This window comes from Bombus vancouverensis, chromosome 9, assembly GCF_051014615.1.
Source record: "Bombus vancouverensis nearcticus chromosome 9, iyBomVanc1_principal, whole genome shotgun sequence".
NCBI classification, from domain to species: Eukaryota; Metazoa; Arthropoda; class Insecta; order Hymenoptera; family Apidae; genus Bombus; species Bombus vancouverensis.
The window spans coordinates 15,345,839-15,368,462 of NC_134919.1; the positions used below are offsets into that span (position 1 = coordinate 15,345,839).

At 36.1% G+C, this 22,624-nt stretch overlaps 3 protein-coding genes across 28 annotated transcripts in view; 2 read left to right on the forward strand and 1 right to left on the reverse strand.

The window, feature by feature from the left end:
• Positions 1-80: 80 nt before the first annotated feature.
• eIF5 (eukaryotic translation initiation factor 5) lies at positions 81-2,248 on the forward strand. Its single transcript, XM_033338050.2, has 3 exons — positions 81-1,293; positions 1,376-1,561; positions 1,645-2,248. The coding sequence occupies exons 1-3, from the start codon at positions 238-240 to the stop codon at positions 1,765-1,767; spliced, it is 1,365 nt and encodes a 454-aa protein (XP_033193941.1). The 5' UTR covers positions 81-237; the 3' UTR covers positions 1,768-2,248.
• Positions 2,249-2,622: 374 nt separating this feature from the next.
• On the forward strand, positions 2,623-18,437 carry Klc (kinesin light chain). 10 transcript variants are annotated; one of them, XM_076621655.1, is made up of 10 exons: positions 2,623-2,996; positions 3,132-3,221; positions 6,340-6,411; positions 8,595-8,961; positions 10,137-10,302; positions 10,587-11,302; positions 11,384-11,587; positions 11,890-12,006; positions 12,161-12,282; positions 15,139-18,437. In XM_076621655.1, the coding sequence occupies exons 3-10, from the start codon at positions 6,368-6,370 to the stop codon at positions 15,215-15,217; spliced, it is 1,815 nt and encodes a 604-aa protein (XP_076477770.1). In that variant the 5' UTR covers positions 2,623-2,996; positions 3,132-3,221; positions 6,340-6,367; the 3' UTR covers positions 15,218-18,437. The 10 variants fall into 10 exon arrangements, 7 of the variants coding, with proteins under 7 accessions (XP_076477770.1, XP_076477771.1, XP_076477769.1 ...); XM_076621656.1 differs by having other exon boundaries at positions 10,137-10,296; positions 11,887-12,006; XM_076621654.1 differs by having other exon boundaries at positions 2,624-2,996; positions 11,887-12,006.
• Positions 18,438-19,247: 810 nt separating this feature from the next.
• The window catches only part of spri (Src homology 2 domain-containing protein sprint), a 211,550-nt gene continuing 208,173 nt past the window's right edge, over positions 19,248-22,624 (reverse strand). For all 17 annotated transcript variants that reach the window (XM_076621649.1, XM_076621648.1, XM_033338010.2 and 14 more), the window contains 2 exons: positions 22,346-22,538; positions 19,248-21,908 (listed from right to left, as the gene is read on the reverse strand). In XM_076621649.1, the coding sequence (XP_076477764.1) occupies positions 21,805-21,908; positions 22,346-22,538 (297 nt within the window). In that variant the 3' untranslated portion in view covers positions 19,248-21,804. The remainder of the gene's footprint in view (positions 21,909-22,345; positions 22,539-22,624) is intronic.

Consider the following 22,624-nt stretch of genomic DNA (forward strand, 5'->3'; position numbering starts at 1 on the left):
GAGGACGAGGACGAAAACGTTACCTACTTGAACGTCAAAAGATTAGGAGCCAGGAGATCCAGAGAGAACAAGAGTCACCGACCGAACGAAGCTTGGTAGCTTACAACAGTCTGACACTCGCGTCACCACTTGCCGACAGCTCGTTTTCACAACGACGTCTCGTCAGAAATTGCTGTTGTCGCTCGGAAGGGACATTAATTTAGCAAGGAGCAAGAGACGGAAACATCATCAATCACCATGGGGAGTGTCAATGTAAACCGTAATGTCAGCGATGCGTTTTACCGCTATAAAATGCCACGGATCCAAGCCAAAGTGGAGGGCAAGGGAAATGGTATCAAGACAGTAATCGTGAATATGGTCGATGTCGCCAAAGCGATTGGGAGACCTGCTACCTATCCTACCAAATATTTCGGCTGTGAGCTTGGAGCGCAGACCCAATTCGATTTCAAAAACGAAAGATTCATTGTAAATGGATCGCACGATGCTTCGAAATTACAAGATCTGTTGGATGGATTCATCCGCAAATATGTATTATGCCCGGCTTGCGATAATCCCGAGACAGAGTTGATGGTCAGCTCGAAGAAAGGAACCATTTCGCAAGGATGTAAAGCATGCGGCTATCACGGACTATTAGAAAGTAATCATAAATTGAACACCTATATCTTGAAAAATCCGCCGAGCTTGAATCCTGCTGTTCAAGGCAGCTCTTTAACCGAGGGTAAACGCGGTAAACGTTCGAAACGTGCGAATGGTGAAACAACCACCACTACAACCACTGCTACTGCTAATGGTGATCGATCTGGTTCTCCGGAGAATGATACCAGCACCACCGACATCGTGGTCGAGGCTCCTGAAAAGATGGCGGACGAGAACGGAGATGACGATAATTGGGCAGTCGACGTGTCGGAGGAAGCAGTTAGAGCCCGTTTGCAGGATTTAACAGATGGGGCAAAGGGAATGACTATTAGCGATGATCTCGATAAGACTGAAAAAGAAAGGATGGATATGTTTTATAAATTAGTTAAATGTCGTCGCGATGCTGGACAATTGGATAACCATAAAGAGCTGATTGCAGAGGCTGAACGTCTAGAGATCAAGACAAAAGCACCATTGATTTTGGCGGAATTACTCTTCGATCAGAATATTGCTGCTCAAGCCAAAAAGTATCGAGTACTTCTCCTTCGTTTTACCCACGATGATATCAAGGCACAGAAATATTTAATTAGAGGAATCGAACAAGTGATAGCCCTCCATAAAGATGCTTTGATGCCGAAGGTACCTGGCATACTGAAGGTAAGACAAATTGCTGATATGAATTCTTCGGTAATTGTTATGGGTATATGTTTTGATTAATAGACTTTGTTTATTGTTTTAGCTCTTTTACGATGCTGATATTTTGGAAGAAAAAGCTTTGTTCGAATGGTCGAACAAGGTGACTAAAAAATATGTATCAAAAGATTTATCCCAAGAAATTCACGATAAAGCTGCACCGTTTTTAACCTGGTTACAAGAAGCAGAAGAAGAAGATTCTGAACCAGAAGAAGAAGACGACGATTTAGAGGTAAATGTTTGTTTTGTAAATAACTTATATTTCTATACAATTCCAAATTACACATATAATCTATATATTTGTTTCTGTTATAGATTGAATATGACGATAGAGCCAAACAGTCGCTAAAACCACAACAGTCACCGCCTATACAGAAGCCTGCTGTAGTCAATGAAGACTCGGATGACGAGGATGATTTTGATATTGATGCCATTTAAAAAAAAACGACAAGATGCTCAGATGTCGGACATAAAAAATAGACAAAAAACGACAGAAAAATATATGTCCGATAAACGATCATTTCTCACACGATACAAAGAGTCGCAATGCAATCTCTTATTATAATATAGCATTTTGTTATTTTAGGCCAAGGAGTGATTATAAATGCCATTACACGTATGAGAAATTTTAACTGTTCTCAAGTTAGCAATATTTATCTGTACGGTAATACTTTTAATTGTTTTTAATAAGGCGATTACGAATTAATCTATATCATTATTCTTAATTATTGAGAGGTTTTAAAAAGAAATGAAAACGAACGATGCTTCCATACATTGATATGCATCTCTTTTAGAAGAAAAAAAAAATATTGATAGTTCTCTGCCGTTATTGGGAAGTTGGCCTGCTAAAAACGTTCTCTATTGTATCTATTTACTATTCAAATAATAATTATTCAAATAAATATGGTTTACCGCAATATATCAAGTTCTTTCTTATTTCCAAAGCATTTCCTCCATTTGAAAAGCATATGTATGTATATAGTATGAATAAGCAATGAAGTAAAAATAGGTATAATGAATGATGGCCTAGTTAGTCATCATTACTTGCATCTATATCTCTGTTCTTTATCGTAGCTAAATTGTTAATAATTCACGCCAAAAAATTGCATATTTTATTGAGCGAGACGTCAATTCCTACTAGATAAGCTATATTATATCTAAATCGTTTACAACGAACGAATTAATGGTACGGTATGTAAAAAGAAACCAATTTTACATTACGATGTCGCTTCATAGAAACCGACGAATTTCAGAAAATTCCAGTAACTGGCGCTGCGATCGAACAGAGTCGCTTCAATCGCGTTTTTATAATTGACCGACTGTCGACGTACATTCTGGATATTTTGTCGTCAATTTATTCGTTCTAAGGAACGCATTTTATATTTGTACGGGATTTGACGGTAGTCTACATTATTATCAGAGTGTAGACTACGCTTAATGGCTGTTTATTCAACATTCGGACTGTAAAATATGTGGTTATTGTACTTTTATTAACTTATACTTGGTCCACGCCATCTTAGTCTGTCATCAAACGTGCAGAAATAAAGTTTAGTGCCTCTTTTCTCGTGTTCCTTCTTGCCGGTGGAGACGATTTCTAAACGAGAGTTCAATCAACTATTCCTTCGTATCGTGAGCATCGTTTCACAGTGAATCCGCGACCGAAATCGGTGAGTGGAATCCACTTTTTTCAACATTATCGTCGCCGTGAATCATTATACATCGTCGTTGCACCGATTGTAAAATATTGTATGAGCTAAATCTATAAGAATCTACGCGTTCAACGTAAAAAAATTCTTTTAAAGGTTCGTCGCATCGAGGCATCCTGCCCTTTATTAAAAAAGGGGGATGATACACTGAACAGGGGAGAATTCCTGCGTGGACCGTTCACAAGGGTAAGCTTTCGTTCACCATCAAATTTCCGAATATCTTTTGCGTTTCTGGTCATATGAATATAATCAGACTCCTCGGTTTTAAATTGCCACGCCTTCGATAGGCGGTTACAACCGGAAGCAAATGATGTTAATTTGTTTCCGTAAGATTCTGCGGAACCATGACAGAAAACCAGTGACCATGACGATGATTGTAATGATAATTATCCCTATTCTGGTACACTTAGAAAGGAGCGCGTTTCATTGGATTTTCACTAATTCGTTAAAAGGAGTCAAAGTTGTTGCGTTAAGAAAAATGATTCGGTGTCATGTATCATTCGGTTCTGTTATGTATTCTATGCGTATCGTTACATAAATGAATGTATGTAGATAAGCAAAGATTAATCGTAGAATACCGGATAAGTGGAGATAGGATTAACAGTATATCAATCTATTTTTTTTTTAAATTGATTTATCTTTTTTGTTTGTAAATATTCTTCCGTGAGCTTTTTATCTATTCTATGTGCAGTTATTGAACATCTAAAGGTAAAGAAACTAGCACAGGTGTTCAATTGACTATCGTATTATGCAGCCCGAATTCCTAACCTCTAAGAAATTCGAAAACTATAGAACAATTCAAAGGAGTGGTTCTATTATTTATTCAGATATTTCAGGAACTCGTATAATGGAGTTTTTAACGTCTTCTATAAATTGTCACCACAATTGGTTATATATGCACGAAGCTTGAAACGAGTATGCAATTGTTATATGATATGAATTTCAATCAGCGATTCAGCCGTTACTCTTTACAAATATAGATCTTCGATTGTTTCACGTTGTGACGACCATTTGTAGTTGAAAATTTCATTATCCTACCTGTACTGTCACTGACCTCTTTCTACTGTACTTTCGAAAATACGATGCAAAATTTTACTTATCAAGTTATAGATTTCTAACTACATATGTATCAGTAAATGTGAAATGGAACTGGGTTACTAACATATGCAACATTTTTTAGACAATTTTAAATTTTTATTTAAAAGTTATTACATTTCATACTTTTCTAGGGTAAAGTTTTTAAGATAAAAATGGCGCTTTGCCATGTAAGATAATTGTATTAAACCTATAGTATATATACGTATTGTTTACCTCATTTTACGTCAAATGCTCACGCACGTGCTCTTCTCAATCCTCTTATCGATTTGTAATATATATACAATATACATATACAATATACATATATACCTTCAACTCGTAAGATATTCCCAAAGGTCAACTCACCAATTGTGACAATATTAACTTTTTGAAGCATTCTCTTTTATCTTATTTCCGATAATATGCCTTCATATTTGCATCGATATGTTTTTATAAAAGATAAAATTTCTAACATGAAATGAGCGTGAATAAATCGTTGGTCCGACGATAAACGAGGAAGGTTTTGAAGCACTGTATGGTCAATCACGCCACCATATTCTCATAAGCAGGTTCGTCGAATTAAATTCGTGAAAGCAATTTTATGTGTTGGGTAGATACGGTTGTATGTAATACACTTCTCTACGAACGGGCGCGCACATGGTACAGCACTTGTAATGTTCTGTCGTCATGCTATGAGTCATCAGCTACCTCGTCTCTATTCCCCTTGAAGTGAGAAAGATTGCGAAAACTGGCGTTCTATGTGTGCTTTTTACCGGCTCTGCGGAGACTTAAAACATTCCGCAAACTTCAGACAAAATTAATTGGTTCACCAATAATTACCGCCGTTGCTCCGCATCGGCATTTGTTTACATGATATGTATCTACCAGCTCTTCTCATTAATACGATACGCTTTTATGTCTGCACATCACTTTAACACTATTAATTACGAAAGAAAGCCGCGAAGAGAAAAAACTAATTAAAACTCGATAGTTACTTATTAATCGTGCGCTTTTCTCAATTGTGCAAAAGTTCAAGATTATCAATCAAACGGAAATTTTTTAATCTCAGAGATAGATAGATATTTTAATTGTATTTTTTGAATAATGGTTATTTTAATTCTAGTATATTTGGTAATTGTAATTGCCAAAAAATATTAATTTAGAGTAAACTATATAAAAAATAAATGTAAGTAAATACGCTAATAAAAAATAATATTTTACGAAATCTTATTTTAATAACAACAGCATTTTTAGAAATTGTGTCGAAAAATTGTTGAATATGTTTTTGCTATAATTCTATTAGAAATTAGTTGTTTCATGAAACTGATTCACGTTTCTGAATTCCTTTTCTTCACTGATTCGTATTAGATGATCTCATGCATATTTTATAACATTCACATCAAGGTCTTGTTGATTGCAATATTTTGAAAAAGTGCATCAAAACAAGCAACACCATAAAGAGAATCTCTTAAAATTCGCTTTCATGTACATAACATGTGAAAACTTTTTCTAAGGTTTCTAAGTCGCCGTTATAAAATCAGTAACGACATGATATAAGACTCTTACACTATACTGTGTATCCTGTTTCGTAAAGTGTTCAGACGGGAGGAATGATAAAAGGTGGACGCGGATACGCGTCCCCGTGAAGTGTTAAGTATCATGCACGCGTAGCACCCTCTCTTAGAAGCTTCATTCATCGTACCCTTACGCACCCTCCGGTTATTCCTACTGACCGACTGACGTTTATTTGCGTATGTGGTCGTAACGACGCTAAGCACGAAGCTCTTCTTAACGTAGAAAGACATCATTCATTTTGTTATGCATACCTGGCGTGGACATACCGGTGTCCATGCACGTTCTTCGTGCAGTTGTAGGAACACCCCTGAATTTTGAACGCATGCGCAATCTTTCCATCCCCCTCTGCCCCCGGATGTGTCGGTCTCTCATGCAAGAGGGTGCGAAGCCAAACGTTAGTCCTCAGTAAAGAATTAAACGCGATTCCGCGAGGGTGCCCCCCTTTAGAAATCACATTGCGGGACACATTGTAGTGTATATATATATGTATATTGTACAGATTCTATTTTTATACGATTGAAAAACGAGATAAATGACTTTTTTACAACAGATTCGATTGACTGAGAGTGACAATACAGTCGCGATTGTCCGCGAAGAAACGACAGACAGATCGATATAGTAGAAAGTTAAATTTTTTTTGTATACGGATTAGGTAGGTCCAACAGAGTCCAACATTACCGATGGGTAGAACAGATATGTCAAAAACGCTGAACGCTTATAGAATGTGAGTAGTTCCCCTACTTACGAATCCTTATACCATTTGAATCCATTTTGATCGTTATCTGTACTTTTTCTATTATTTTTTCCATTTTCTTTTCCTATTAACACCAGGCTTATGGTCAGTTATATCTAAGTCGCTACGTTTTTACGTAAACATACCAAGCTCTAATTGCCGCACACTTTCATTAGAAACTTCACGTACGTCTTTTTTGCTCAGTTTTTCAAGCAATACGATCGAATACACGCCGTCGAGGAAATCTTTGCGACTGCATGCGCGAACCACTGAAAATAATTTCCATCGTAAACTGAAGCGCGTTCAGATGTCGCAATATGTCGATGAAGGAAAAAGTGACATGAAAAATTTTGTCATGTGAGCTAATAGGAATCAAACTGATCAATTTCGCCGTTTCCAAACAATTAAACGTTAACTATGTATTCTAATATTAAAATTAAGAAATTTTCAAAAAATCGAGTCGATCAGTTTTTATTTTGAGTGATTCGATGTGTCACTGGTTCTATTGTGTACATATTAGCTGCGACATTCACTTTCCCTGTTGATATCCTATAATGCAGGTTTCGTAAAAAATCAATGTATCGACCCGAGACTTTCGTGCTTTCCTCACCACGCTTCCTGCTCGCTTATGCTGGAAAGTCGATTCACAACGATTATCATGCTGGTAACTAAGAATGTTATTACCCTTCTACGTTATAAGTCCTTGGACAAATCAATTGATCGGAAGTAGCTGTCAATGTCGAAAGTGCGAAATAGTGTTACTCAAGTACATTTGTTAAACGATACAGTGTTTCATTTGGTATGGTGAGGTCAAGGCTTGTTTGGAAGGACGATTGCACGAGGTCAAGGTTTACAAGTGCAGAACCCTGAAATCCTGATCCGGCCGCGACCACGTCAATCATTTCTTTATGTTTTTTCGCTAACACGTATTTCTTCCGATTTGTTTTTATCGATTGGCAACGGCGTTTCGAATTCTACTCTTCCCTCGTGAAATTTCACCATCTTTCTCTATACACCTATATATATTCTGTCGCATTAAAAGAGCACGCCATGGTTGTTGCGTTTGCGCAGAACTACCGAGCCATTGATTTCGCTTGTGTTATAACGCGGTCGTGACATGGGGTGAGTTTTCTATCGAAAACTTTGCCAGTCTGCAATTAATTTTAACCTGTCGTCGTGTCGTTACCTGATTCTTCGCGCGAATATTCCTCCCGTTAATAATAATCGTATGTGTAATGCGTAAGAGTTTTTGATAATTCTCTCTTCTTGGTAATTCACTTTTACTCGGTACATTGGTGTCGCATAGAAGAAGCGCCGCGGCAATTGCGCCTGCGCGTATATATTAAACCATTGATTTCTGTGGATTTAACGTGGCCCTGACATGGGGTAAGTTTTTATTCGAATTAATTTTAGAGTAATCGACGTTCGAGTATTTCGAAAAATGTTTTAAGTCGTCATGATCGGCGATTGAATCACTGAGATTGTATATTTATTTTATTTTAAAATAAAACCGTTCTACCAGCTTAAATCCGAAAACATTCTCTGTACGTACCAATGCCGGATACGTTCTGCTTGCCTGGACTGAAATACTTCACGATGCCTATTTTTGATTGCGGTTAATTATTGGCGCGTAAAGCAAGTCGTTCCAAATACCGCTTACTTCTGTTTTACCTTTTTCTTTATGCTTTCTGCCTTGGTTACGAGAACCAGAGGTCTATGCAAAATAGAGTCTTGTTATCATTGCGTATTTATCATTGTAATAAATGTATTTTATGATGTTTACGTTGATGCTAACACAAATTGTAGAAAAGATTCTACATTTCATTATATAACCTTTTTAATACTGGAACCGATAACGAAAACGTAACAAAATTTGTTTAGGAACAAAGAGAAATTAGAAGCAACGATATATGAAAACAAGCCTCTATCTATATACTTTATAAAAAGAATTACAGAAAATGATTTCAAGATGTGTCGTTTGGAAATTTCTAAAATATCTGTAAAGAATTAAGGATTGGTTCTACTATATTAATTAAAAACGATACTCTAACGCGAATTTAATTAACGTTTAAAATAAACTCGTTATATTGAACTTTAAATTTAAGTCACTGTGTGGAATTTTAATGTTCCTTTTTCAGCTGAGTTTTCGTTAATTCTACTTTTTCAATTTTTAGCAAAAAAATAGAAAATATTGGTAGAATGACGGCCATGACGCAGGAAGAAATTATGGCTGGTGCCAGAATTGTATCCCAGGGCCTGGAAGCCCTTCGTGTTGAACACGGGGGACTTCTACAAGCCCTACAGACCCAGGATGCACCAGTCGCGAGAGACAAAGCTAGCTTGCTATCGAAGAACATTGAGATGATAGAGTTGGGCCTTGGTGAAGCACAGGTCATGATGGCACTTGCAAATCATTTACAAATGGTAGAGGCTGAGAAACAAAAGCTTAGAACGCAAGTGAGAAGGTTGTGCCAAGAGAACGCCTGGTTAAGGGATGAATTGGCTGGAACGCAACAAAAATTGCAAGCCAGTCAGCAAGCAGTAAGTAGTCAAATGTAAAGTAGATGATAAGAATGAGAACCAGGTGTCGAAGCTAGGCTATCGATTACGCGTAATTGCGGAACTACATCTGGAGATCTAAAATTGCACAAGTTTATTCTTCTCCTTAACTCGTCTTATCGTAAGAAATTCCACAAAGATGACATCAACGAAGAGTTGCACATATGTATATGTAAATATATATGTCGGAGAGGAAAGGACACCGGAGCCTTCCCTTTGGAACTTCAGGAAAATCCGTAAAGTTGTAACTAAAGTTTACAGTTGTAACTAAACAATTTGCCGTCATCCTGCCCAATTGTACTTGTATGCGATTTGTGATAATAAGCTTGGGCTTAAGGCGACCATTAGTCACCGAACGTAGCCGCGGTCAACGGGACGGGCGCTTTGTCTAACAAAGGTATAGAGCGATAGTATGACCCTCATTAGGAGAAATACCTCTATAGGTACCTAACAGTAAAACATTCCAACGGGTCCTTCGGACAATGAATATCAGAGGTTGAGGCATTTACACGGCACGAGTACAGTTAGCCTGGGGACTCTCTTTAAAACCTGGGCTTTTCCGGTAATTAAGATTTTCCAAACGGACAGGCAGCTTTTGTCCCAAATTGACCAATTGAGAGCGATGTCGAGAGGATCTCGTGTCCTTAGACACACCCCATCATAGTTTTCCTCGGTGGCATCCTCGGGACGAGAATTCATTCTTTCTTGAGATCTGGTCGACGAAGGGAGTAGCGCCTTACGATCAGTGAGTAGTACACGTTTGAGTTAGAGTAAGTATATCTATCATTCCGTTGACCGTGGATTCGTTATCGAGCCTAAGACCAACGTCACTAGCATCGCAAGTGCCCAGCCACCGCTGTTGATTGTCGCGTCGGTAGTGTTCATTCTCGTGTTAACAGACCGTACCCTTGTGATATCATGGCCAATTTCCCTGAAGATTTATCAATCGTCCATAACCCTATTCCTGACGTTTTTCCGACATATATAATATACTGATAGAAATGGTAGATCTTTTGACGTTATCCTGCATCGAATTGCTGCGATTATATTGCGGGAATTATTCGAGCTTATGTTATGTATATAGATTATATATACAAAGATATTACATATAGAGAAATATGTAGTTTAAGAGACTAAAATATTTCTTATTTTACTAGCTAGTCCAATTGGAAGAACAGAAGAAACACCTAGATTTCATGGAAAGCATGAAGCAGTATGATCCTGATCCTTCTGCGGATGATGAAAATGCAAAAGATCGGCCACCAGATGATCCTGTGGTTGATCTATTCCCCGATGATGATGCGGACGACCGAAATAGTAAGTGTACGTTCGCTTTCTCTCTCTTTTTTATCAAGCATCTTTTTTAGGTGCCCCAATTTTCTCTTAAGTCTGTGTGAATAACACAAAGGGATTTTACTGAAATTATTTTGTAATTTTCTCCATTAGATTCGAAGATACTTCATCCAATGTATAAGAGTAAGAGTACGAGGTAGCTTCGTTTCAAGTTGTGTTACTGTTTACGAACACTTTAGTAAGGTTTCGTATTCGCACAGGCTTAAGCTACCGATAAGGACCACTTTTTGCAATGTTCGCCATTTTTATTGCAGCGATATTACCGACACCGCCTTCGCAATTTGCACAACAAGTGAACGCTGGATACGAGATACCCGCGCGCTTGCGTACACTGCACAATTTGGTTATACAGTACGCCAGCCAAGGCCGTTACGAGGTGGCCGTTCCTCTCTGTAAACAGGCGCTGGAAGATCTGGAAAAGACTTCTGGTCACGATCATCCTGACGTCGCTACGATGTTGAATATCCTTGCTTTAGTATATAGGGATCAAAATAAATATAAAGAAGCAGCGAACTTGTTGAACGATGCTTTGGCTATTCGTGAAAAGACGCTCGGTGAAAATCACCCTGCAGTCGCTGCCACGTTGAACAACTTGGCAGTTTTATATGGAAAACGCGGCAAATACAAGGAGGCTGAGCCGTTGTGCAAACGTGCTCTCGATATCCGAGAAAAGGTTCTCGGTCGTGACCATCCTGATGTCGCGAAGCAGCTGAATAACCTTGCCTTGCTTTGCCAGAATCAGGGTAAATACGAAGAAGTGGAGCGCTATTACTTGCGAGCGCTGGAGATCTACGAAGGCAAACTTGGACCGGACGATCCTAATGTCGCGAAGACGAAAAATAATTTGGCATCGTGTTACTTGAAACAAGGAAAGTACAAGGATGCGGAAGTTTTGTACAAACAAGTATTGACCAGAGCACACGAGAAAGAGTTTGGTGCTATTGCTGGTGATAACAAACCAATCTGGCAGGTAAGAATGTCTTCGGTGGTTTTAGGAATGATATTTAGGATATAAGTGTCTGTGACATTATGGAAAACGTTTCTACTTCAGGTTGCTGAAGAAAGAGAGGAGAATAAACATAGAAATAAGGAGAATGCTCCATATGGAGAATATGGAGGTTGGCACAAAGCTGCTAAAGTGGACTCACCTACAGTTACGACTACTCTAAAGAATCTTGGTGCGTTATATCGAAGACAAGGAAAATATGAAGCGGCGGAAACTCTAGAAGATTGCGCCCTTAGGTCACGAAAAGAGGTAAGTTCAATAATTACTTGGATATAAAATCTGAACCGAGCGTAGATATTTTTACTTTTATTGTAATAATACTCGAATAGTACAGTAAAAGAGATTGAAAGAATAGAAAAATATAAAATATAAACAAAATTTTCGCGGTGTGAAAATGAATTAGACGAATATAATTTCTCTCTAATATACGGTATTAAAGTGATTAAATTTTATAGAAGATAGCTTGTTAAAGTTAAAAGTATTACAATTACTTCGACTAAAAAAAATTGCAGGCATTTGTTACTTAAGTTTTTTCGTTTAATTTGAAGCAGACATTGGAGTTCGTAAAGCAAGGGAAAGTCGCGCAAATTTTAGGGGAAGAAAAAGGGTCGACGAGACGCGGTTCGCGATCCAGTTTAGCCAACAGCGAACACGAGCAACACGACGAGGTAAGTTGTGTCGGATACAAGAAAGAAATATTTTAGTTGCACTGCATGTTGTAGCACACGATTAGTCGTCTACTATCCTTTTCTTCTTTCTTTTTGTTCTTTTTTCGTTATCCGGCCCGTTCTGATGAATTGGCGACACAACACACAATCACAGGGCTCGCTGCCGCTGGTACAAAGGGCGCTACATGAAGGACAGTCTGGCCACAACGACGCTAGTCCTAACAAACCCGGTTTTAAAAACAAGATCTTCCAAGCTTTCGGGATTCACTCTTCCACGTAGGATATTCTTCGTCTGTAGTATTGCCTGTCGTTCGATTTATGCCCAGTCGCATGGTGATTTTCGGTGTATACCGCATCGAAAAGTCTATACTTCTAGAACGAGAAAGAATTATTTAAAGAAAGCGTACGATTGTTCGGGAGAAGCTATATTTAGGTATTCGTTTTTAAATTCCACGATAGTGTAATCCAAATACGCTGAGGAATTTGCGATCTTTTGGAAACTATCTTAAACGATTCCTCTTAAATGCAAGCATTTATAGGAATTTATAGTAGTTTGGACGTAGGTATGGGCCTTTGGCAATTTTTTGGGCATTTGATATACTGTTTTTTCTCGCAGCCAGATATCCCCAATTGACAATGACGACAGCACATCATAACTGCACATTCTTTTATTACATTTACTATACGAGTATTTCTATAATCCTTCGATGCTATTTCCATTTGTAACTCTTTTCTTATCTGGGAAAGTATCGCGTAGAAAAAGTATACAGTCTTTTATAAATTACTTCCACTTGTAAGCTGTGATAACGATGCCCTTTCACTTCACGTTAATTTCTCTGTGTGTTTTTTCGTCGTATTCTGCCTTTTAAACAAAAATATCGAAGATATTTGTATTCCGTATTTTTTAAAGACAAGCGAATCAATTGAAATTCGATGGATAGGTGCTTTTCTACAAAGCATTTTATTTTTATCACATCGCATTATTTATCTATAATTATTATTATTAACTGTTTTTACGCTTGTATCATACACAATCGTATAGAAAGCAATTAGAATAAATCAATAAGCTTCCAGAGACAATTATTTTCATAGTGAAACTACACGAATCGGCCGTTTCACGTGTTAGTCTTGGCTGAGATAGGATAATAAGAAAAGTAACATTGTTTTATGTTCGAGCTATTTTATCATGTAAGCCAGAACACCGTGAAACTACGCACACGGATTACAAGTAGTCAATTCTAGCAGTGGCTTTTGCTTAACTATATAGTTCAGTATAGATTTGCAAAGGTGACAATTTCACGATGATCAATGTGTAGAGAAAATTAATAATAATCAATCTAACGATTTGCAGTTCAACGTGCGAAGAATTATTTTTTGTAACAGGTTGTTCTTGCGATATTCTCGTATACGTACTCTGTTCTTAATTTTTAATACCAGAAAACAGTCTTCTTCAAGCCTCAGATGACTCGTGTCAATAGTTTACATTCATTTTTCACTTATTATAATTAACACGAATTTTATATTTTTCTCGTTTTATTATATAACGAAGAGGAATTCTTCATCTTGCTTAGGATTACACTTGACTGTATCCTATAGTTTTAACACGATGTGAGGTGTCTCGAAGTTCCCCCATAAGTGTTTTAATATTTTTCTTCTTCGGAAAGTATTCGTTGTATACACTACATATTTACGTATATACGTATGTTATTATTTTCAAACTATCCTCATTTATGTAACAAATGACGACTATATTTTAAAAAGAAGATCTCAAGAGCCTGCGTTTCTTATTCTCGTTCGGGGCACCTTGTATCATCCCTCACTGTTTTTTAAATTAATCTCCAACTACATTTCTAGATTTCGAACTTTCTATTCAAAAGGAAAAGAAGGATAAACGAATAAAGATATCCTATTATTATTCGACCATATGGTACAATGTTTCTGAACTCGTGATTAATTATTACGAAAGCTGGATTATTTAATATAAGTAGTGCCTTGAGACTTTAACGAGCGAGCGAATAAATTATTTTTTAACTGAACATGGTTGTTACTCGACTATACATGGGATTGTCGTGTATCATGGGGTATATCCTTATCATATTCTGTGTCTGTGTTCCTTTTTCTTTATTTGTCATATAACCAAATCATGTAGGAACCTTTGTATGAAACCAAGAATGCGTATGTAACAGGTTTGCATTATTAATTCTCCTCGCACGCCATTTGTGTTTCTTAACCATCATTGTTATCAGTCGTTTTTTCGATATTTGCGTTGTCGTTTTGTTTCGCTTTGATTTGAGTACTCTGCGGGCCGGGACTTAGATAAAAGGATGTCACTCTGGAGTACGATTTCGTCTGGACAGCAAAATACCGGGGCGAAACTAGACCGGGTTTCTGTAGCAGGTGCGTATTTGTAGATTTTGTAGAACAATTTTTAATTTTTTTTTTTTGTTTATTTTTTTTATTTTCTATCCCTGATGTTTCGTGTCGATGCACAGACAAGTCTTTTTATCGTTATTAATTTTTTTTGTGTCATTATCGACCACCACGCATACCATCGTTTTCGACTCACCTCTGTTCCTTTGTTTTTTTTTTTATAGACATTGCCACAGTGCAGACTATCTTTTGTTTTTAATCGTAACAAGATCACGATCGAGAATCATCATTCTGTGTCGTGGCGATTAATTACTGCTCCTTTTATGTAAAACCCGTAGCTAGCATGGGAAAATGTAACATTTGGCTTGTGTATATACTCGAAACCACCCCTTGTACGAGCAGTAATTAATTATTGTAAATGTCATGTTGATACTTGATATCGAGTTTTGGCTTGTCATGGTACATACGAATTAATATTATTTCTTTTTCCAGCTTCTGTAACGATTTTGTCAGAGTTTCATACAGATCTTGTGTCTTTGGTAGAAAATTTTTATTATTTTTCATGTTTTCTTTTTTTTTCGAAATTCTTTCAGTTTATTTTGAATCAGTAGCCACCAGTCGAAAGTTTCCGAAATTTTTTAACATTTAGCCTTCTAGATTCCATTGTCAGAAGGAAATAAGTTGCATTTTGAAGGCACGAGATCCTTGGGATTTTTTTTTTAACTGATTTCTTTAGAAAACCGTCGTCCTCTTTTGTTTCAGGAACGGAAGTATTACGTTCGTGCGCAGTAAAGGAATACCACATAAGAGAGCTATACGCGAAACGATAACGCCAGGATGATAAAAGGGCTCTGCATTGTTTAGTTGAAACATTGACTGATGTCCATTCTATCTGAATCGTTTAACGTATAACAGCACATTCCAGCTGCTTTTCTCGATCAATCAGACGCACCGTAAAAAAGAAGTACTTCATGTTGCTGTTCGTGCTCGACACACGGGACGAATTATTATGGCTTTGTGCTAGCGACTGATCGTTTTGGAATAGAAAAAGGAAAGGAAAGAAACACAATGTCTGCAAGGCGAATTGGTCTATCTTGCTTTGAACGTGCATCTGAATCAAAATTCGAATTCAAGTTAATCATATTTCTTTGCGTTCTATGTCTTTTCACTCGAATAACAGAAGAGATTCGTTGCTACAAACTTACATTGACCTAACGGAAAGAAATAAATACCGCGATGTATTCAATTCTTTTCTCGTATTGTACAGAAAAAGCGACGGACAGTTTTCTTCTCCTAGACACTATACGTCCATACTTGCATCTACATGCATCTAATCAGGCCGTACACCCGTATACATATCCCTTTCGTTAATTACTATTATCATATTCGAAGTAACATGACAACGTGTAATCATTCCACGAGCTCTAGCTTTTTTCGATCGACGCTCGGATAAAATCCGAAGAAAAAGTGCAGTCACATTTAAACATAGGGGGAACATTTGTATGTCGCTTAGCATTATTGAATGTATTCTTACACACACAGAGACTCACATACACCGTGCACGTTAGAATAATGCGAGTATATTCATCGTCATATTAATGATTGTAACAAGATAGAAGGGGGAGAACCGCGCTTCTTTCCCTTTCGTTTCTGTCTCAGAGTTCAGTTATGCAGATGCTAACGTGTAAACAGTATAGAGGAAAGAGCCAATCTGACTGGCGACGTTTGATTTCTCTATCCTATTTATAATTGTACACCTAAGTACTTACGTATTCGCAGATATTTAATTTATTCTCTATGCGTTCGATATGATATGTTGTATTATAAGATCGTGATTATTTAAATTATTTCGAAGAGGAAGAAACGCGGGAAATTTTATTATTGTTCTTATTTTTACTTGGAGCCATTTTTATTGGGACGAGGATATCTTTTTAGCAAAATTTACGTATCGCCCTGAATATCGTGTTATTGGTTTCAAAAGTCAAGAATCGTATATTGTAACCGGCTGTGAATTAAAAACTGAGTCTGAAATATCCTTTGATCGATGAGCAGTCACGACGACGTAGAATGATGATCGTTTGAATTAGTCGAGTCCTTACGGTAGATATAAGCTTTATTCGAGTTAAGAACCTCACGTTTTTGTTTAGCGTTGCCATTTCGTACAGATTTCACACAACATGTATCGCTTAACTCTTTCATTACAAAACCAGTTGCTATGATGACTGATTACTGTATGTATTCAGTCGCAATGGTGATTATAGTTTACTCTATAGTCACACGGCGAACAGAATTATATTAACAAGCATGGAAATCATTGTCGCGAATATTTAACAATTAATCTATGTTGTACAGAGTAATTATAGTTGCTTTGGAATGCAACTATAATTATACTTATATAGAAATATTACGGAAGGAAGTAGCGAATGTAATCTATTATGAGATATTTTCATCAATGCATGATGACAACGAATGATGGTATATATATATATATCTATATACACATATAGTAATGAATTATTACTATATTATTATAATACTTGTTGTATCACAGTAACGTATCCAATTGAAGAAAAAGAGCAACTTTTACACAGTGGCTATTTGCTTGTTAAACACACTTTCAAATCTGCTTGTTATAAACTCTCTTCGCATGTGTAAAAATGTTGAATAATTAAGAAAGAGTTATAAAAAAGAAAAAAAGAAGAATCTTTCGAAATAGAAAAAGAAATTTGCTTTATCGCAAGATCTTTATAACGTGAGTTCCATTGGACTGGCCTAGTTCAAAAGATTCAGGATTACACTCCGAATATCTGGTGTATAGGAATCATTTACAGTCGTAGCGACGATACGATGGTTTTTCGTTTTTCGAATTCATGCAATTTTCCGGTGACAAGGCGAGATTTCATTTTTTTATTCGAGACTGCGGAATACAACCTCGGTGTTTAGTCCTGCGTTCATCGATGATGATTCTTAGTCGTTTTTTAAATAATCATTATTTCCTATTTATCGTTAATTTCACTTCATTCTCGTAGTACATCGTTTTTCATTTGATTTTCATGTGTGCTCTTCTCATTATCCCGGAAAAAAACATGCATTTAATGATATACGCTGTCACATTATGCGCCTGAGAGCTTGAAGGCCTAGAATTAGTAGTTTTTATTCTGCTTTGGGTTTTATTTTTCACCTTTTCACAATTCGTTCTTAACGTAGACAATTCTGCCCGCTTCTATGTATTTTAACTAGCATGTAGTGTATTCAAGACACAATTTCTTTTACGATTCACCAGCTGGGTTTTAACGATACTTTTAAGTGCAATCTAAGTGCAATCGAATTAAAATTGTTTCTATATGTTTAATACAGAAACTGGCACTATATATTTATATATTTGGCTTAATTTTTATCCTCTAGTTAAACTTGATGCAATTATTTGTATGAAGTGTATGAAGGTCAATGTTTAACTATTGGTTAAATTAGGTGAGATTTTCAAATAATTTTGATTTTTAAAATATTTTTTTGTTAAATCTTGTTTGATATTCATTTGTAATATATGTTCAGCTTTTGGTAAGCGGTAAAAGACAGCTGTAATTTTTAATCGCTTAAATCTACGATTTTATTATTTATTAGATATTTTAGTAAGTTTTATTTTGGCATAGAAGGGAACACTGTTTTATTTTTATCTTAAGAAAATTTACCTTCTGTCTCGAGTTTTACGTGGACCGTAGATCAACGTCGATCGATCTACTTCTTCATAGTCGAGAAATAGATGTGATACAATATTAGAAATAAGGTTTTTAGTCTTCACTTATTGTCGGAAGTAGTCGCTTTATTCTATAAATTGTTTAAGGTATTGCAGCTCTCAGGTGCAAGTACTGTTATTTAAATAATGTAAGTTTTGATTTATAATAAATATTTCCACTTGTAATCCTTGTTCATGTGCCTCCTTCGCGTGGAAAACATCCGACTATTTCTTATCGTAACAAGAATTTCAAAAGATATGCATTTTTAAGCAACATTGTATTCGTGTTTTCGAATTTTATTAAAATTTCGTTGCTAACAAAGGCTAATTTATTTTCTTTGATTATGTATCTTTTAATCTTCATTCCCCTCCTTGCGTAATTTTTTTGCGATATTCTGCTTGCCCAACCATCCTAATTTTGTATTAATCGTCAAGAATGATTAATAATTAAATATGAGCGAATTATATATTTTACGAACAAAATTTATTATTGTTTTATTATAATATGTTTATAGTCATATATAGTTATTTATTATAATTTGTTTTACGTAAATAACTTTTACGAATAAAATTATAATATCAAATTCTTCATTCGCTCGTATCTAATTGTCATTAGTCATTCCTTGTAATTAATTGCAAAAGTAGGAAAGTAAAATGAGTTTCTATTAAAATTTTATTATGAAGTTCTTCATCCTCTATTTTATTGATCTAATGATACGTGCTTCATTGATTTTAGTAGAAATCCAGGCCTAGATCACGCGTAGGTAACATCGCCACGTCACACGTTGTAGCAATATCACAAGTTGATAAGATTGATCGGTTATTTATAACATTACAACAGTAGCTATAAATACCGACAGTCTGTTCACCGATAATATTTCGTCCGTCATCTTGATTGCCAGACGGCACAAATGCGCGCTCTTATAATACCAAAAAAAAAAAAAAAAAAAAAAAAGGAAAAGATTTCGATGCAAATATGACACACATACGTTGCATCGTGTCGGGGCTATTGTTAACCCTGTAATCATCTTTTCCTGGTACAAGTCTGTTTCGTTACTCTTTCGTTATACAATCATTACACTCGCAAGGTAGTGTAAAAACAAAGAGAAAAGAAAATAATTAGATGACGAAGCATTAGTTTCGCTCTGCATACGAAATTTTATTACACAATTATTTGTATACCACATTAGCACTGTTCCATCCACTGTTCGAATTATAGAAAAGTTTTTATTGAGCATACTGTTACACGTTACAATAGTAATCATAATCAGTAATCGTAATAAAGGTGAGAATAATTGATAATAAATGATATTACCTTATCTCTTTTTTTTTTTTGTCAACAAGTAGAAACTATCACGTGAAAAGTTACACCTATAAAAGGGCCATAGAGAGGAGAGAAAAAACGGTACTCTTTTACAAACTTCTGATTTGTATCGGCTTGACTAGCATATTAGAAGCATTAACATTACGGTTAATCGTAATCAATTAGATTCGAAGAGGGCTGGGGGGGGGGGTGAGGATCGAAAGCACGTTTAATGCAGAGGGATATTATTAATTACGACATTACAGGTATTAAAAATTCGCTTCATAATAAATTAGATACGACATATAAAGGAGAAATGTACATTTATAAATTGCTAATAATTATTATCGTATATTATTACACGTATTTATCGAGGGCTACACATCGTGTTACTTTTCACTTTTTTCTTTTTTCCTTTTTTTTTTTTGTTCGTTTTCTTATATAAGACAATACCTAATAACAATTGCAAGGCTGATTTGTACGAGAGTTTCAGTAGCAAAATATTCGCTCCACGATTTACGCTCCAACCCTCATATCTCAACCCCCATACAAATCCCCCAAAAACACAAACATGATCGAACTCTGCTCTGTATTCAATTGCTCATTTCTGGAGAGAGAGAGAGAGAGAGAGAGAGAGAGAGAGAGAGAGGGAGAGAGTAAGAGATTAATTAGTTCCACAGCCTTTTATAATAATATTAGGTGAGCAAATCAGCCTGGCAGATTCGGAGAAAAGAAGAAGCGACACTCGCGCACGCACACGCGAAAAAAAAAGGAAAAATCCGACGAATGATAGTAAAATATTGTGTACAACTTCCCAATAAATATGCGACGTCCGTCTAAAAGTACAGATTGCTTGTATAATCCGCCAACGTCTCGACGAGAAAGTACTTAAAATAGAGTCTAAACTAGCCTTTCGTGTTCTATATATATATAAGTCTAGTATTCAATTTGTATTAAAAGGGGTAATCCCCCTATGATTTTTAATCGGTTATACTATAGGCTTGAATCACCCCTAACAGAGGCAATCCAACATATCTCTGATCTCCTTTCACATATAAATAATTCGTACATGGTAAAAATTGATTTTTTGTAACAAGATGTCAACAAAAAATAATAACGTTAAAAGTATAAAAATGAGTGACTGATATAAAGAGTAAGATGGCAGCATCAATCTCATCGATTAATCGTAGAAAAATATTTTTAAAAAATCAATTGATATGCTAAAAATGATTTTAATAAGAGAATTAAGTAAGTAAGTAATCTGCGGTAAAGTTATTTCGAAAGAAATGTTACAGAGACAATTGGTTGCTCTCTTTTCAGTGATTTCATCCCGTAAAAAACTTAGTGTTCTCTCGTGAAGTAGGTTTCGAGATCGAAGGACAATCACAAAAGATTCAAAACCTTGGTTTCTTGCAGCGAAAAGCGAAGAATTTTCCATTGACTTCCTCGATTCGAAACCTATTTCATCAATGAGACTTAGTCAGTAGCTTCGTTATCGAAGAATTTTGCAAAATATCGAATACTGAGTAATACACGATCCTTTATCTCGTATTATTCATGTGTTCATAAATAAGAAACGGTCGTTCGGCGGAAATTTGTTCGAAATCTCGGGTTCAGTGCCAACGAACGAACTGAATCGACCCTCCATTTAGCCGATCCGACGCTCTAGCACCTGCTTCTAAAGCAAATTAAATCCGATTGAATGCTAATCGCCCGATCGTAAGATCATACTCTGCTTTTTCAGACTCTTTAGCTGCGTTATATGAAATTCTTACTTCGAGATCGTACCCAGCTACGCATTGCACTACTAGATTGCACTACTATAATCATCACCCTCAGCAGCTAAATGATTCAGACAAATAATACAATTTCTTTGGACCATCGCGCAGCTAAGACAAGTCCTTCTTTTTCTTTACATTAATTACTAATTACAAAAAATATGGGCAAGAATTCTATATATCAAAAAGCGACCAATAGAATGATGACGATTGTACTGATTTTAAATACCGGATATGTGGGAATATAGATCTAGATTAACACGATTTACGAATAAAAGTACAAGGTTTAGTAATCGTTTTCCTTAAATTAAACTTTGGTCGCTTTCAGTGGACTTTTTTTTCGTTTTTACGTCGATCGTTCGAAAGCTGTCTATACCTGGCAGTGTTCAAGTATATTCTAAGAGTTAGATTACCGAAGAGGTTTTTGTGCTGGAAATTGAAAAATTCGTTACGGACTTATATGTAAAATGTGTGAACAATGAGACGATCAAAAGGAAAACATGGTGCTAGCAACGAAACTAACAGTAAGAGTAGAGACAGGTGTTTCAGACTTGTTAGTTTCGCCACCACGAAATCGACATCGTTAACTCTACGAGGTTTGATGCTCGCGAGGCTTAAGAACTGGTCTTCGGCCAGGCTATCTTCGCGTCGATCCGCTTGTAAGCGAAAAGGCAGTGAGAGAGTTCTTGCGGACACTCGTGGTCACCGAGTAAGGTTTCTGTAAGAGAAAATAAACAAAAATCTATGTAATATCTCTTTAATTTATATCACCGTGATAGCACAGGTTAGTAAATGGTAGTTTAATTATAACTGTTTTTTAATTGTTCGATGTTGCAATTCTGTAATTGCTTTTTAATCGTTCTTCAGCTATTTAGCTAATTTCTTAAGTATGTAAATTACCTGCTTAATAATTTATTTTGTGTGTATTTTTCATTAACACGTTATAAATCATATATGTAGTATCCTTAATTAAATGTTTGTAGATAAATTTTTTTTTAGCAAAGTTTGTACAAATTTTTATATTCTAAAAATTAATAAGCAAATAATCCATCTAACGATAGGAAGGAACACAATAACAGACGAATGTGTTAATAAAATTGAAATTTCTAACGATGACAATAGAAATTGTAGAAATTTGGTAAAACTATCGTTTACCTTCCCCTTGAACCAGTTTGAACAGTCCATAGTCCTGGGGGTTGGTGCATCTAATCTTATGTGCAAGAATGCGACAGATCTCTCTCGTGTTCATATTCGGTCGCACAGGCAACGTTCTGGTGTTCAGGGATCCATGCAGTTCATCTGGCACTAAGATTCGTAGTACGGATGAACAGTCTGGTGTTCCACAGCCCTGAAACATTCAAATAGCAATTGTTCAACATATACAGATATTTTTATTAATGTATTAATTTAATATATACTAATAGTATAACAGAG